The following is a 13,682-nucleotide window of genomic DNA, read 5'->3' on the forward strand; positions in this document are numbered from 1 at the left end:
AATATTTCTTCCAAAAGCACTAAATGAATTGTATTTATCTGTGCAAGTCTTAATCACAAGCTACAAAAAAATTCATGAAGTGTTTTGTTTTTTGGACTGGAGCTATTTATTTATAAGGCACCAGTACTGCACAGTAGGTGTTTTTGTTTACTACATACCTGCTGAAGTGAAAGCCTCATCTTAGTCACAGAGGAGTCGGAGAAGAGAGGAAATGTTTTATGAACTGCATTTTACAGATGTACTTTCTCTTTTCCTGTTGTTCAAAGGAATAAAAACATCAAAGTGATTTGATTTTGTTTTGAGCCGTTCTCTTTGTATTTCCGATACAGGTAATCTGCATCATCCATTGATCATATAATTTACGTTTTCTTTAATCACAGCATTGTTCTGCTGTGCAGTTGTCTGAAAATATACTGCACTGTGATGTTTTGCTGCATTTGCTGGTTTATTGATTAGGTGTCTCGAACAAGATTGCTCATGGAATGATAAGACCCCAGAAATTATTAAAGGCACAAAACAACATGCAATATTTCATCAAACTCAACATTGTAAACAAAATGGTACAGCTTTCTAATAAGTGACCATTTCTTAAGGGTTTATACATTGTAAATAATGACTTAAGTGAAAGCATAATTATTATTAAACCATACACAACTTTTGGCTTGAAAGATTGTGAAAAAAAAAACTCAGATCTTTTTAGCTCTTCAATTAATCTCTGAAGCGCGATGGTTTATTAGAAACCCTGAAACCCAACATTTATAAGATATTTTAAAGGGCCAGAGGGATTGTTCACAAACTGCAACTCGGACATAAGTTATTATTATCATCATTAATATTAATAATAATAATGGTTTTTAATTATTCAACAACAATAGTCCCATCAACCATTAATACAACCATTAGATACGCTTACAAACCTTTACCCTTTTTTTTTAGATAAATACGATCGAAGCTTGAGTTTGGCAGACACCGGAAGTGGTTTATTCGTGGCAGAACCGTAAAGAAGACCAAAACGATTATGTGAAGAACATTTTTTTTACATTTAACACTGTGATGATACGTGTCAAAAAATACCTGAATCGTAAAATGAAAAACATTTGTCACTGGATGTGTTGACTACAGTAAGGCTTGCTTTACGACCAGCTGTCATGACGACCGTGGTAAACAGCAGCTCGCTGGAGAGACACTGAGGTAAGACCGCTGGCTCACGACGACGGGAAAGTACAGGACAGTTAAATGACAATTAAGGACATTTTACAGCGAACCAGAGGTCACCGTGAGCTCTTACTTAAGTATTAAAGTACTCCTTACACCACTGTCTGCATGACACAACATGGGACAAGGGGGAAAGTTAAAACCGTATTAATGATAACGTCTGTTACCTGGATCTCTTGCTCATATATTAAAAATGTATCAGGTTAACGCAAACAAAGTGCTTTGCTTACATTTCTGGGTATTATTCATAGGATGTCTATGTACACGAGAGAAGGTACCCCCGACTCAGAAATGGAAGCAGCCTGCAAAACAGAGACATCCAGAAAGAAAACACCTAGTTTGGAACCGTCCGGTGCAACACAGGTACAGATGGGTGGTTTCAAGATATGTCTGGAAATAGTTCATGACATAGATGTTAAACGGCAAATATTTGACAAACCATCTTGCAAAGCGCTTCTTAAACTTTGTATTATTTTTTGTGTAAAAAACTGTATTTAGTGTCAAATACAGTCGAGGTTATTTGTGGAGCCCATGTAACAAATATGTCTGAAAGGCTCTACAGGCACATAAAGCACTTGCTTTTTATTCGAGTAAAAATAAAGTGATTGAATAAAAAGATCAGGGTTTTCTAATGAAATGAAATGTGGGACTGTGTCAGCTTCCAGTGAGCACCAACTGTCTGGCATGCTCGGAAGACGGCAGGTACCTCAGCCTGGGTCACTCCCAGGGCTTGTCTGTGTGGTGCGCATCTTCTCTGCGCAGTGCTGCAGAGTGGCAGCAGGACGCACTGGAAATTACATCTATCCAGATGACCAGAATGGTTGAGACCGCCTATCTGCTTGGCACTGTTGATGACATGGGTGGGTAGTATGCCTGTCTCATCCCTTCCTTCGTTTAAAAAAAAAAAAAAAAAAAAACATATGCCGATTTTCACAAATTAACAAACACAGATTGACGCTTGAAATATTTGATCTTGAAGCCATGAATTATTACTGCACTGAGACAATAACACCCAGCTTTAAATTGTATCAGACGTCAGCTGCTTTCATCTTCCACTGCAGGTGTTGCCAGAGTCTTTGCATATCACTGTGAAGGCATTCACCCCCTTAGTGTTATTAACATCATGGTGCGTATAGAAATCTTTTGTTGTTGTTGTTACACCACAAAAAAATGTAATGTTTTTTACGTGTTCTTGACAAAGGCACCTACAGAGCAGTTTTGTTCTTTTTTTTAATGGTTTGCAAAATGATGTGTATATTTATAGGATATACTTTTTATATTTTTATTAATGTAATAGTTATAGGAATTGAATAAATTGAAAATTAACAAATTAAAACAATGATTTCATCATCAGGAAAATATCAACAAAAGGAGCATTTGCTTGACATTTGAACTGTCTGAAGGGGGAGATTATGGAGCTGCGTCAATCAGCTGTAAGTAAGGACGTTACTTCCTGTTTGAGCTATTAGTAATATACGATTTTAAGACTTCACATTCAAATATTCATCCACATGAGTTTTACCTCTCTGTCAGGTAACGGTGCCGTTTGGCTCAAGGTTTATCACTTCCCCTCAGAAGCATGGCTGAAAGAGATAGAGACAGCATCACAAAAACAGGTTGTGTACCAGGAGGCATCTTACTCACAGTTACATTTGATTTGACTACCATTTGAATCTGAACTTAGTGTGGCTTTATGCATTTTTTTGTTTTTGTTTTAATGAAATGCTAAATATATGCACAGATACAGGCTTGTGATGGCACAAATAATACAAAAGGTTTGGACTCCATGCTGCCTGAGGAAGAGAATTCACTTTGAAAACAGTTGCAATCCAGAGTAGCTGTCTTTTTATGTTCTTCATTTCTTTGTGCACATATTTAGCACAATAAATATGAATACATTTTCCCCTCCTTTCTTTACTGTTATTATATATTTTAAATAGAATGTATGTCTGTTTAACTGCTGCCAGAAACTACTATGTCAACAATAGTACATTACAAGGTCAGGTTTAGGCAGTTGGAATCTTTTGTAATCCTCAGGACCTAAACTCATCTGGAGAAGTGGATGTGAAATGGTCTCCAGTTGCAGTTGTGATTAAAATCAAGCCACCCAAAATTCCAGCAGGTATAATGTTATCAGCAACAGTGTTTACAAGTATAGTGTGTAAAGAAATCCAATATTACACTGTATCGCTTGTTTTAGCGACTGGATATTCCCAAAAGTTGTTTTTGTTACAAACGTAATAGAACAAGCATGAGCACACATTGCAGCGAATAATCAATATCCCAGCATGTTTCTGCTCTTCTGCAGGGACGTTGGATGGTCCACTTGAGGTGTTCCAGATGACAGATTGGTTTTCACACTGTTTGGCTCCGGAAATCGACACTAGCAGCAGTCGTCAATGGGAGGAACTGTGTTTTAACAGAGATGCAGGAAAACCAAAGGAAAAGAATGAAAGCCCACAGTACGACAAAGTTTACACAAATGCATTCAGCATTTCACAGCTAAGCTGCTTTGACCTGTTGTAGATTTAAGACATTTAATAAGTACATGGTTCTTGATGGAATACTTTTGAGCCTTTATGTATCTATTTAATAATGTGGTTGGGTTTAGGACCCCCTGACTCCATCCCCACTTTTGAAACCAAAATGAGTTGGTAGTTATATTGCCTAGGAATCATGTAAATCATTAAATGTAAATGCAGATGCTCAGCAATCTTCTACTCTCATCTCAATCACATGGATCTTTTTCAGACGTTGCACCCAACACTTCCTTCTGCCTTGTGGTCAGTTTCCTGGTGGCAGTAAAGCAAAGTCTCAGCCAGGTTTGTATTGGAGGGGGTAAGGTTAGCTTGTTTTCTCCAATATGTGATTTGAGTGTTAAATTTGTGAATTTTCTATGATTGGCTGCTGTTTTGAAAACATAATTTATATCCCGATTCATCTCTGACCTTTCCTTTTCTCAGCAGGATTGCCTGTTGCTGTTTGTGTGTGGTGGAGTGGCAGCCATACTCTTCTTCAGTACTTGCTGCAAAAAGCACCAAAGAACAAAACAGGCACGGTGTTTTCTGCTCAGTGTGATGGCTGCTGTTAAATAATAGGCATACTTTTTGGGTTTTGACCCTTCCCCTTTTTGACACAGATGTGGAACCCATGCCAGATATTTTGTGGCCAAATGCGAAGAAAATTCTCTGCTCTGCTGTTAGTAGATGCAGCCGTCACATAGCTCTTGGGCTCGATGATGCTTTGGTGTGTGTGTGGGACAGGCTGTCTGGTGAGAAAATCCTAAATTGACGTAGCTTTAAAGTGTTGCACATTTAAAATAAAAATAGTCTGCAAGCATCGTATCCTTGCCTATAGTATATTATAGTGTAAACATAATAAGCACATGATCATGATGGAAATAAAGTTCAATGTAGTTTTATTGTAATATTTCTACTTTCACTCTTCCATGATTAATGAATTATATCAAGTTATTTGTCTCAGTTAGTTGCAATATATATTTAGGATTTCCCAAAAACAAACTTAGCTGAAAAGCAATAATGAGGCTGAATCAGTTTGTGGGGAATAATACATACATATGTGTGTGTGTGTGTGTGTGTGTGTGTGTGTGTGTGTGTGTGTGTGTGTGTGTGTGTGTGTGTGTGTGTGTGTGTGAGTGATTGCCCAGCTAACAGACACCTTTGCTTGTAACTTAAACCAGGTTTGATTCTCTTCTTCCTGCCTTTCCTTTAGGGTCTCCATTGTCAGTTGTCTTTGTGTCAGCAACAGACAGCGCCTTCTTCAGGATGCAATTTGTGGATTATTGGCCTGAGTATGCTGATGTTTCCCAGACTTTTACCGCAGCAAAAGTCTGTCTTTTGTTGTTGTGTAAAAGTGGAGCAATTCACACAGTCACCGCAGGAAGAGGGACAGAGTCGTGCACAGTGCAGCTCTCTAAAAGGTTAGCTTAGTTTTACATATTTCCACATTTAAAGGATGCATCTAACATTTTCCTCTCAAATGAAATACAATCATATTATATCAAACAAAACAATTTCAAGCATTATTTTCCATATCTCTATAGGCCAAAAGACAGCGGGGACATTCCAACTGTCACTGCATCAGTGCCGTTCCTGCAGAGTTTGGTAAAAACACTGACATTTTTTATATAAAGTTTAAAGCTTATAATGCGGTCCAATACTTTCAGTATGATCATTTTCAACTCTTTGAGTCCTGCTGTCTTATTTTTCTTGTTTAAACTAGTCGCTTGTGGTGCAAACCAATGGGAAAATGTTCCTTCAAGATGTCATCAAAAGATCCAATGTTTGCTTCTTGATGCTTCCCACAACTCATCGGGTTGCCACTCCCTGCCATCCTGTTTATGCTCTGAACACCAAACAGCAGACTCTGTTCATACAAGGTAAACCCAAAGCAACATTTGGGCTTTGTTGTTACACCATAGCAGGAAGCAAGAATTGATGAGGGAATCACTGGTGTATTTCTGGAAGAGTATGACTTTTAAACGGTTCATATTGACACGGAAATGTCGGCAAAAAAACGGTAACAAAGAGCGTTCATGTCTCAATCAGGTGACCAGGACTCCAGCTGCAGTGCGTCTTCTGAAGTAGGAAGCCAGAGTCAGCTTTTCATCTTCCGTTTTGGAGAGCTTGACATTATCAAGCAGTATATTGTGTCACTTCCAGACTCTCCACGACAACTAAACACACTGAGCTGTGTAACTCTGGAGGAAACCTGCAATCTCTACCTCCAGCAAAGGTGGCCATTTTTATGTCGTTATGCCACAATAATCTGAATATGTAATATCAAAATGTATTCCCGAGAGGAGTCCGGTAACTCGTAGATTCCCGTCCCGAGGACGAAGCACCAACAATTCATATTTGAATGTTAAAGTAGTGTTTTGTCATGTGTTTCCTATGTTTTCATGTGAAGAGCGCTGTCTGTGGATGAAAGGACCAATGCTTTAATGCAGGCATGGAAGCAGCTCCAGGAAACTGCAGTGATGGTACAACAGAGACACAGCAGAACTGCAGCCAGCTGAAAAACTGCAGCTCATGATTTATTTGCACAGAGGTTCTATTGTATGTTTTGTTTGTGTGCATGTTCATTTTATGTTGGTTAAAAGCTTCTTTTAATTCCCACCACCTTTATTGCACTATTCAGCAAAACATACAGTGCTCATTCACACACATATGTCATTTTCCATGTTAAATTCCTGCAATTAGGGCAGTATAGTAATGGTTTATAGTTGAAAATAAATGTATAAAGTAAGTGTAAAAATAATTATATTCAAGTTTATCTGAATACTCATAAGGCATTGCCTTGAAAATAGTTTTGAATTATTATTTTTTTATGTAAATATTTCTGACAAATTTCAATTTCAATTTCAATTTCAGACAGACGTATTTTTCCAATAAACCATAGATGTTATCTTGTTGGAAGTAGCATTGAATCTAGTAACTCATGTTTAGCTTGCTGCCATGTAAATGATCAAATATGATTTTTCTCCAGGGCTTTATTTTCTTAATTTTAAGACAAAACAAACACAGTTCATGCACTGATCCTTTTTTTGTCTTGCTTTACAAAAAGTTGTTGTTATATGTGTGGTGCTGGAAGGCCGTATCGCCTTATTTTAAAAGGATGAGTGCATGAAGGCACAATGTTTTTTTGTTGCCTTTGGGGTCTTTGAATGTTTCATAGGCCACGTTTTTGAATGTCAGAAGACACAAAAAAAACAGGGCAGGGTGCAGAGATTTTGCTTAATTGAATTGAATGTATTAAAATTGTGTAATCTGTTTAGTTTGTGTTTGTCTTTAGGCAGTAATAAAAGAAGAGGTATGTTCTTGTTCAGCTAAATCATTTCATGCCACTGATACAGTTTTGAATATAATGGAAAGAAAAACAAACATTTGATTCAATTCTTTGACCCCTTTTCCCTCCTGAGAAGTTAGTCCACTATGAAGAGACTAACCTCTTATGGACACAGTTTCATGCACACAGAAGAAAAATGGAGGTTGGTGGGCAGCATTAGTAGCTGGGTGCTCAAGTTTTCAACTTCTAAACATTGTCCGTATTTTTTTAGTACCAGGTTTACAGCAAATTAGTTGAAAATAAGTCAGAAGATCTTAATCTATCAGAGACATCATATTGCTCAGCAATAACCAATCAGCAATGTGTGTATGTTGAATATGTCCTGATTGTTTTTTGTATTAGTTTAGATTGTCTGCAGAACAATACTGGCAATTATTTTTGACAGAATGTGCTTGGTGTCCATTTGATGGCATCTCTCCCATTGTTGGCATAGAAATGTGTATCTACATTATTGCATCATTTGTGCTCCATCCTCACCAGTCATATCAGATCATACTGTGGTGTCTCTCTGTGAAAAGGAACTGGTACAACTGATACCGATTTTAATATGTGCTTGAAAGCCTCATTTAAATTTCTAAAAAGCTTTGCTGAGTGTTGTTGCCAAAGAGCCAAACATCATTTAGAACGTAATGAAAGTGCAGGTGCTGGATTCAAAGAGCCTGGCATGTGTTGTTGTCAACATCAGACAGTAAAAACAGTGCAGCAATGGCTTCTTAAATTAAATTAAGCACCTACAACGAGGCGAAGACCTTTCTCTAATCATTGTCACTGTTTGCTGTTGGTTTGATGGTTTTTAGTAAGTTGTTTGTGACATTTGTGCTTCATGAACATTTTCTTTCACTAGAACATAATAAAACAAACCCGCCATTACTTATCCACATCCTGCCAACATATTTAACTTACAAGGACTACCGACTGAGGTCCCTAGGGACACCAAGAATAAACTACATGTATATATGTAGTGCAATGTAACACAAAGTGCTTAACATAAAAGCAGATAATATAATCATAATGATATCATTTATAATAAAACAATAAAGGAAAATAACATGAAAATAAAAGATGTATCAAAAGAGCAGGATATGGAACAATTTTTCAAATTACTTATGTGGCAAACAGGTAACCAATGTACATATTTTAAGATTGGAGTACAGTAATGTGGGCTCTTTGTTTGATTATCCACAGAATATTTCAAAAACAAATCTCAAGGACTGCCTTTTTTTACCTACGTAACATTTCAGAATTCAGGCACATCTGGTCTCAAAGCGATGCAGAAAAATTGATTCACGCATTTGTTACTTCTAGAATGGTTACTGCTCCTTATTATCAGGCTGCTCTAATAAGTCTCTTAAATCTCTCTAGTTGATCCAGAATGCTGCAGCACGTGTACTAACAAAAACTAAGATATCGCATTACTCCGACAAAGCCTTAACTGGTGATGCACCATCATATCTTAAGGAGCTTATAGTGCCATATTACAACACTAGAGCGTTGCGCTCACTGAATGCAACTTGTGGTTCGTCTTAAAAAGTAGGATGGGAGTCAGAGCTTTCAGTTATCAAGCTCCTCTTCTGTAGAACCAGCTTCCACTTTCAGTCCGGGGGAGGACACAGTCACCTCATTTAATAGTAGACTTAAGACGTTCTTCTTTGATAGCGCTTATAGTTAGGGCTGGCTTTGCCCTGGTCCAGCCCCTATGCTGCTACAGGCCTAGACTGCTGGGGACCATCTTAGGATACACTGAGCTCCTCTTCTCCTCTTCTCTCTCTCCTTCTGGATGAATTCATGTCTCTTTAATGCACATTACTATCTCTACTCCCCGGAGCCTCTGTGCTTTCTCGCCTCAAGTTTCCATGGCTCGTGGCTGTCTGGAGCCGGTCCTGCCATAGCCCTCCTGATGCCCATCCTCTCTACCTCCTGCTGACATGGGTCGTGGTTATCTGGATCGTGGTCGATGCCTACTACTTATTATACGGCTTATTATATGAATAATTTCTGTCATATTCATTGAATGTGCTGTAACTCTGTTACGTTGTTCATTCTGTACACATGCCATCTGTTGCTTCTGTCCATCCGGGGAGAGGGATCATCCTCTGTTGCTCTCCTGACGTTTCTTCCTTTTTTCCTTGTGAAATGTTTTTTAGTATTTTTTTAGGGAGTTTTTCCTGATCCGATGTAAGGTCCTGGGACAGGGATGTCGTATGTGTACACATTTTAAAGCCCTCTGAGGAAAATTTGTAATTTGTGATTTTGAGTTACAAAATAAACTGAATTGAATTAAATTTCTGCTGTGTTATTTGAGAACTGTAGCCAACCCAAAATGTTCTTCGACACACCAGACAGAAGAGTGTTACAGTAGTCCAGCCTGCTGGAGACAAAGGCATGTATTAATAATAATGTTATAATTAGTAATAATAGCCTTTTTGTCATTTTTGATACCTGGCATAAGGAGACAAACAAAACAGCATAAATGACAGTGGCAAGGATTCATTTGTCAGAAAAGTGTTTTCCTCTGAAGCTAACTGGAAAACAGTTGAACGTTGAGCTTATTTTGCTACATAAAGAATAATAAATGCTGAAACGATGATATAAAGTAGATACAAAGAGTAGTTAGACATTTTGTGAAATACGCCTTCTTGCCAATAGTTAGATGAGAAAAATTGACCGATTACTATACTCACATGTTGTAGGGTAGATTTGAAACTACAGCTATTACCTGGACAGTCATGTTTAAAATAAGGACATTTTTTTCTGATCCTGGTGGCACACTGTATTTATGTATTTATGAATGCCATTATTTGGTGTCCTCAATGTCCCATTCAGGAAGATTAAATAGATGCAGGAATGCATGCAAAGGATGTTAATGGAGGATTTGGCCAATTTAAATAATGGATCAAGTTGATTATTTCAGTTTACAATTAGTATTGCGCTTAGCCACAGTAACGTAGAATATCTTTCACATGAGGCCTGGAGGGCTGAAATAAATCCTTGTGCCTGTATACTTTTTCTAAATAAATTATGTATTTTGTAAGATATGGAAGAAGCGCGATAAGCTGAAAATGTCAGTGATTCAGATTTCCATTTAGAGTTGTATGTGTATATGCAATGTTCAGTAAATCATGTTTATTAGAAAACCTGATAAAGTTTTGAGACTCTACTTCTAAAAGGACATGTTATGCCGGTTATGTGAGTCTCTGCACCTTGACCTACCTCTGTATCATTATGTGTTCTAAACAAAAGAAGAAAATTGCGTTTCCCCCATTGAGCTGAGGATGATTTGAAAGTTATTTGTTATCTCTGCCACACATCAATTTGTCACAATTATAGGGTAGAAATGGCCTTTCCATTTGAACACGGTGAATCATCACTGATTAACAGCAGCAGTGCCCTCAGGGAGCCTACTGTTACACATCAGACATAGGTATGTGTTGGCATATGACATTGGAACAGGAATTTGTGTGCTTACAATTTTAGTTACATTTGAGACGGCCTGTTGCAATTTCACCTCTGAAAATTGGCTACATTTCCAACAGCAATTGATTCACAAGAGACACTCCAAATCCCAGTGAATACATTTAATTCAAGATGATGACCACGAGTTACAATATACAGAGCGCTAAACATTAATTTATTACAGAAGCTTAATATGTTAATGTTGGGTTCTGTCTGTATGTTTATTTTATCAAGTTTCCCCCTTTCAAGGAAATATGAAATTCTGTGTTTAATGGCAGCTATGATTATTGTCAGAAGCATGTTACGAGTGAAGTAAATCCAAATGGCACATAGTATTCAGGGTATTCAGAACCCCACACAGCAGACAGTCAGACATTAAATACATTGGAATAAATAAAACACGAGTAAAACTTGTCAGAGAGCCTCCACCCTGTCTTCTCCTCATATGATGCTCTCGGGGCTGGACTGGTTTGCATCTCTCTCTGCATAATTGTCTGCTGTTAAGAAGCTGCTTCTTGGTGACGTTGACTCTGCTTTGCTGTGGTTATCGCCGCACAACATGAACCTCTCCTGGATGGCAGGGCTCACCTCTCTTTTCAGTGGCAAAGAGTTGGCAGCACAAGTGAAAGATCCAGTTAAAACCGTGTTGTTGTCGAGGTCGGACACTGTGGTGGCGTTGCAGTAAAACCTCCGGAGCCCTTTTCGGAAGTGGATGGTGAACAGGCCGTAGATGAGTGGGTCCAGGCAGGCATTGACGAGCCCGAAGATGAACAGGATGTGGGTCAGTGAGTGGGAGACCTTCCCCTCAAGGTCGTTGGGGAAGAACCAGTACCACAGGCCCAGCAGGTAGTATGGAGTCCAGCAGATAATGAAAGACGAGACAATCACAATACTCATTTTTAGAGTTCTCATCCGGGCTCTCGGGATGTTATTCTTCGAGCAACGCAAATGCAATTCATTGGAGGTCACTGGGAGCAGAACAAATGACAGAAGCATAGTACACATTATAAAAGGCTTGCATCTAAACTAACAAAATATAGTGTAAAATACAGTCATTCATCATGATTAGGAGTGATTCACTCTTAGAGGGACGTGGTAGAGAAAAGGGAGTGGAAAGTTTGTACTCATTCTCAATGTGACTTTTGTGACCAAATGATAACAGCTGAATTTAATTTAGTGTATATACGGTACAATAACTGTTCTGTAACTTATTTTAAAAGGTTGGGTCACAGTTCTGACTTATGTTGCAGAAAGTTTGGGTTTTATTCGGCCAGGTTTTAAGGTTTCTATCTCACAGCATTGAACAATGACATTTAACCCTTTAAATCAACAGTGACACTATAGTGTTGTCTTGAGCTCAATTACTACTGCGGCCAGCCGGCTAACATGCTCTCACAATGCTTACATGTGGATGTTTAGCTGGTATAATATTTACCATGCCTACCATTACTGCATTAGCATGCTAACATTGGCTAATTACACAAAGAAAGTCAGAAATCGAGTATAGCAGCACCAATGTTATTAAAATTCCTTTTCTGACCACCATGGATATCTGCACCAAATGTAATCTAAAGTACCCGATAGTTGTAAAAGTGTCACTAAATAGACACAATAGATGTGGGTCCAGTTCTTGATAAGTTTCACTAAGCATTAAATCCCCTTACAAACACAGCCCAGCTTTTATCAATGTGCTTATATTAATAAAAGGGTCAAACAGACAACAGCAACAGTTATGTTGTATATACTAATCACTGAAGTAAACTGATTCACCGAGATTCAGACACCATTTGAACTCACAGTTGTCCTTTTTCAGTCGTTTGGAGATCTCGCAGAAGATCCTTGTGTAGCAGGTGATCATGATGACCAGAGGCAACAGGAACAGGCAGGAAAAAGTGAACATGTTGTAGCACGTTTCATGCCAGTGAGTGACAAAACTTCCACGTGTGGTACACTGAGTGAAGTCCTCGGGAAGGATGATGGTCACATTGTGAAAAAGAAAAGTCTGAGGAGGGAAAGGAGGTTAATTATAATTAATTAATTAATTAATTGATCACTGAAAGATCCATCCTAATGGTAATTGAGCGACAGATGGCTCAGAAGGAATAAACTAGTGGCCATGTTCATTCATCTTTTTAGATATCATTATTATGTTTTATTTAGTTAACATACTTATTTTAAACCCAACCATGATGTAAGAATGACATGAGACGATAGAAGGTGACCTTGTTCCTCTTTGCATGTTAATGTTCTGGACATGACGTGTTTAATGAAAACCTGTTTATCTAATGAAAAACAGTCCTGACCTCCGGCCCTTGTCGTCAGGGTGGACACCTGAACTTACCTGAGGAACTGACAGCACCACACTCATACCCCACGCCACCGTCAGCATGACTCTGTTCCTCTTCCTGGCTTTACTGATAGCCAGAGGGTTGAGTATGGCTGACTGCCTATCCAGACTGATCACCACCGTGACAAAGGCGCATGAGTACATTGCCTGCAACTTAAGAAACATCAGTAGCCTGCAGGCAAAGTCCCCAGCAAGCCACTGGACTGTGATGTTCCACACGGCATCCACAGGCATCACGATGAAGGTGACCAGCAGATCAGCAACCGTCAGGTTGATTATCAGCACCTTGACGTGGGATTTGCGTTTCCCATCTCTGCATGCCGCCCACAGCACAGCGAGGTTGCAGGAGGCCGATATGCCACAGAGAATGCAGGTGATAATCACTCTGACTTTCGCTGCTGTTGTGAATGTAGGTAGCTGCAGGGCATCATACCCCACTGTCCAGTTGGAAGAGGGCAAGGAGCAGTTGGCATTCGGTTGGTGGTTCGTTGTCAGGAGGGGATACATGATCGCTGCAGGATCACACAGAGTGGCGTTCATTTTCTGAGGCTTGCAGAGGAAGCAACATTCTGCTCATCCACCATGAAGATTAGTGCTGGTAACAAGAGTAAAGCAAAAAGAGACAATCAATATAGTTAAAGATGAATGAGCCAAGGACCATGAAGGGATCCAAACACATTTGTGTTTCAAAAGAAACACAAACATCCTATGAATGAATAATGCATTTATTTACATGTTATCAAGAGGAAGTAATCATGATATGGGAGTGACATTCGCATTGCAATTCAGTGAAGTGGAA

General features: G+C 38.8%; 1 protein-coding gene and 1 pseudogene across 2 annotated transcripts; one reads left to right on the forward strand and one right to left on the reverse strand.

The window, feature by feature from the left end:
• Nucleotides 1-1,467: 1,467 nt before the first annotated feature.
• wdr93 (WD repeat domain 93) lies at nt 1,468-6,253 on the forward strand (the record flags this gene model as incomplete). Its single annotated transcript, XM_079216787.1, is given in 15 exon segments — nt 1,468-1,578; nt 1,874-2,075; nt 2,277-2,341; nt 2,570-2,648; nt 2,749-2,834; nt 3,253-3,337; nt 3,524-3,677; nt 3,967-4,037; nt 4,182-4,294; nt 4,297-4,486; nt 4,948-5,155; nt 5,279-5,339; nt 5,458-5,614; nt 5,784-5,970; nt 6,145-6,253. Coding segments are annotated over 15 exon segments (1,878 nt in total).
• A 4,724-nt stretch (nt 6,254-10,977) lies between these two features.
• Nucleotides 10,978-13,467, reverse strand: LOC306735326 (gonadotropin-releasing hormone II receptor-like; annotated as a pseudogene). Its single transcript has 3 exons — nt 12,878-13,467; nt 12,334-12,538; nt 10,978-11,504 (listed from the first exon to the last, which is right to left on the reverse strand). The product of its transcript is annotated as a gonadotropin-releasing hormone II receptor-like (transcript).
• Between the last annotated feature and the right edge of the window lie 215 nt (nt 13,468-13,682).

Source organism: Taurulus bubalis (genome assembly GCF_910589615.1).
Source record: "Taurulus bubalis genome assembly, chromosome: 4".
Classification (NCBI taxonomy): domain Eukaryota; kingdom Metazoa; phylum Chordata; class Actinopteri; order Perciformes; family Cottidae; genus Taurulus; species Taurulus bubalis.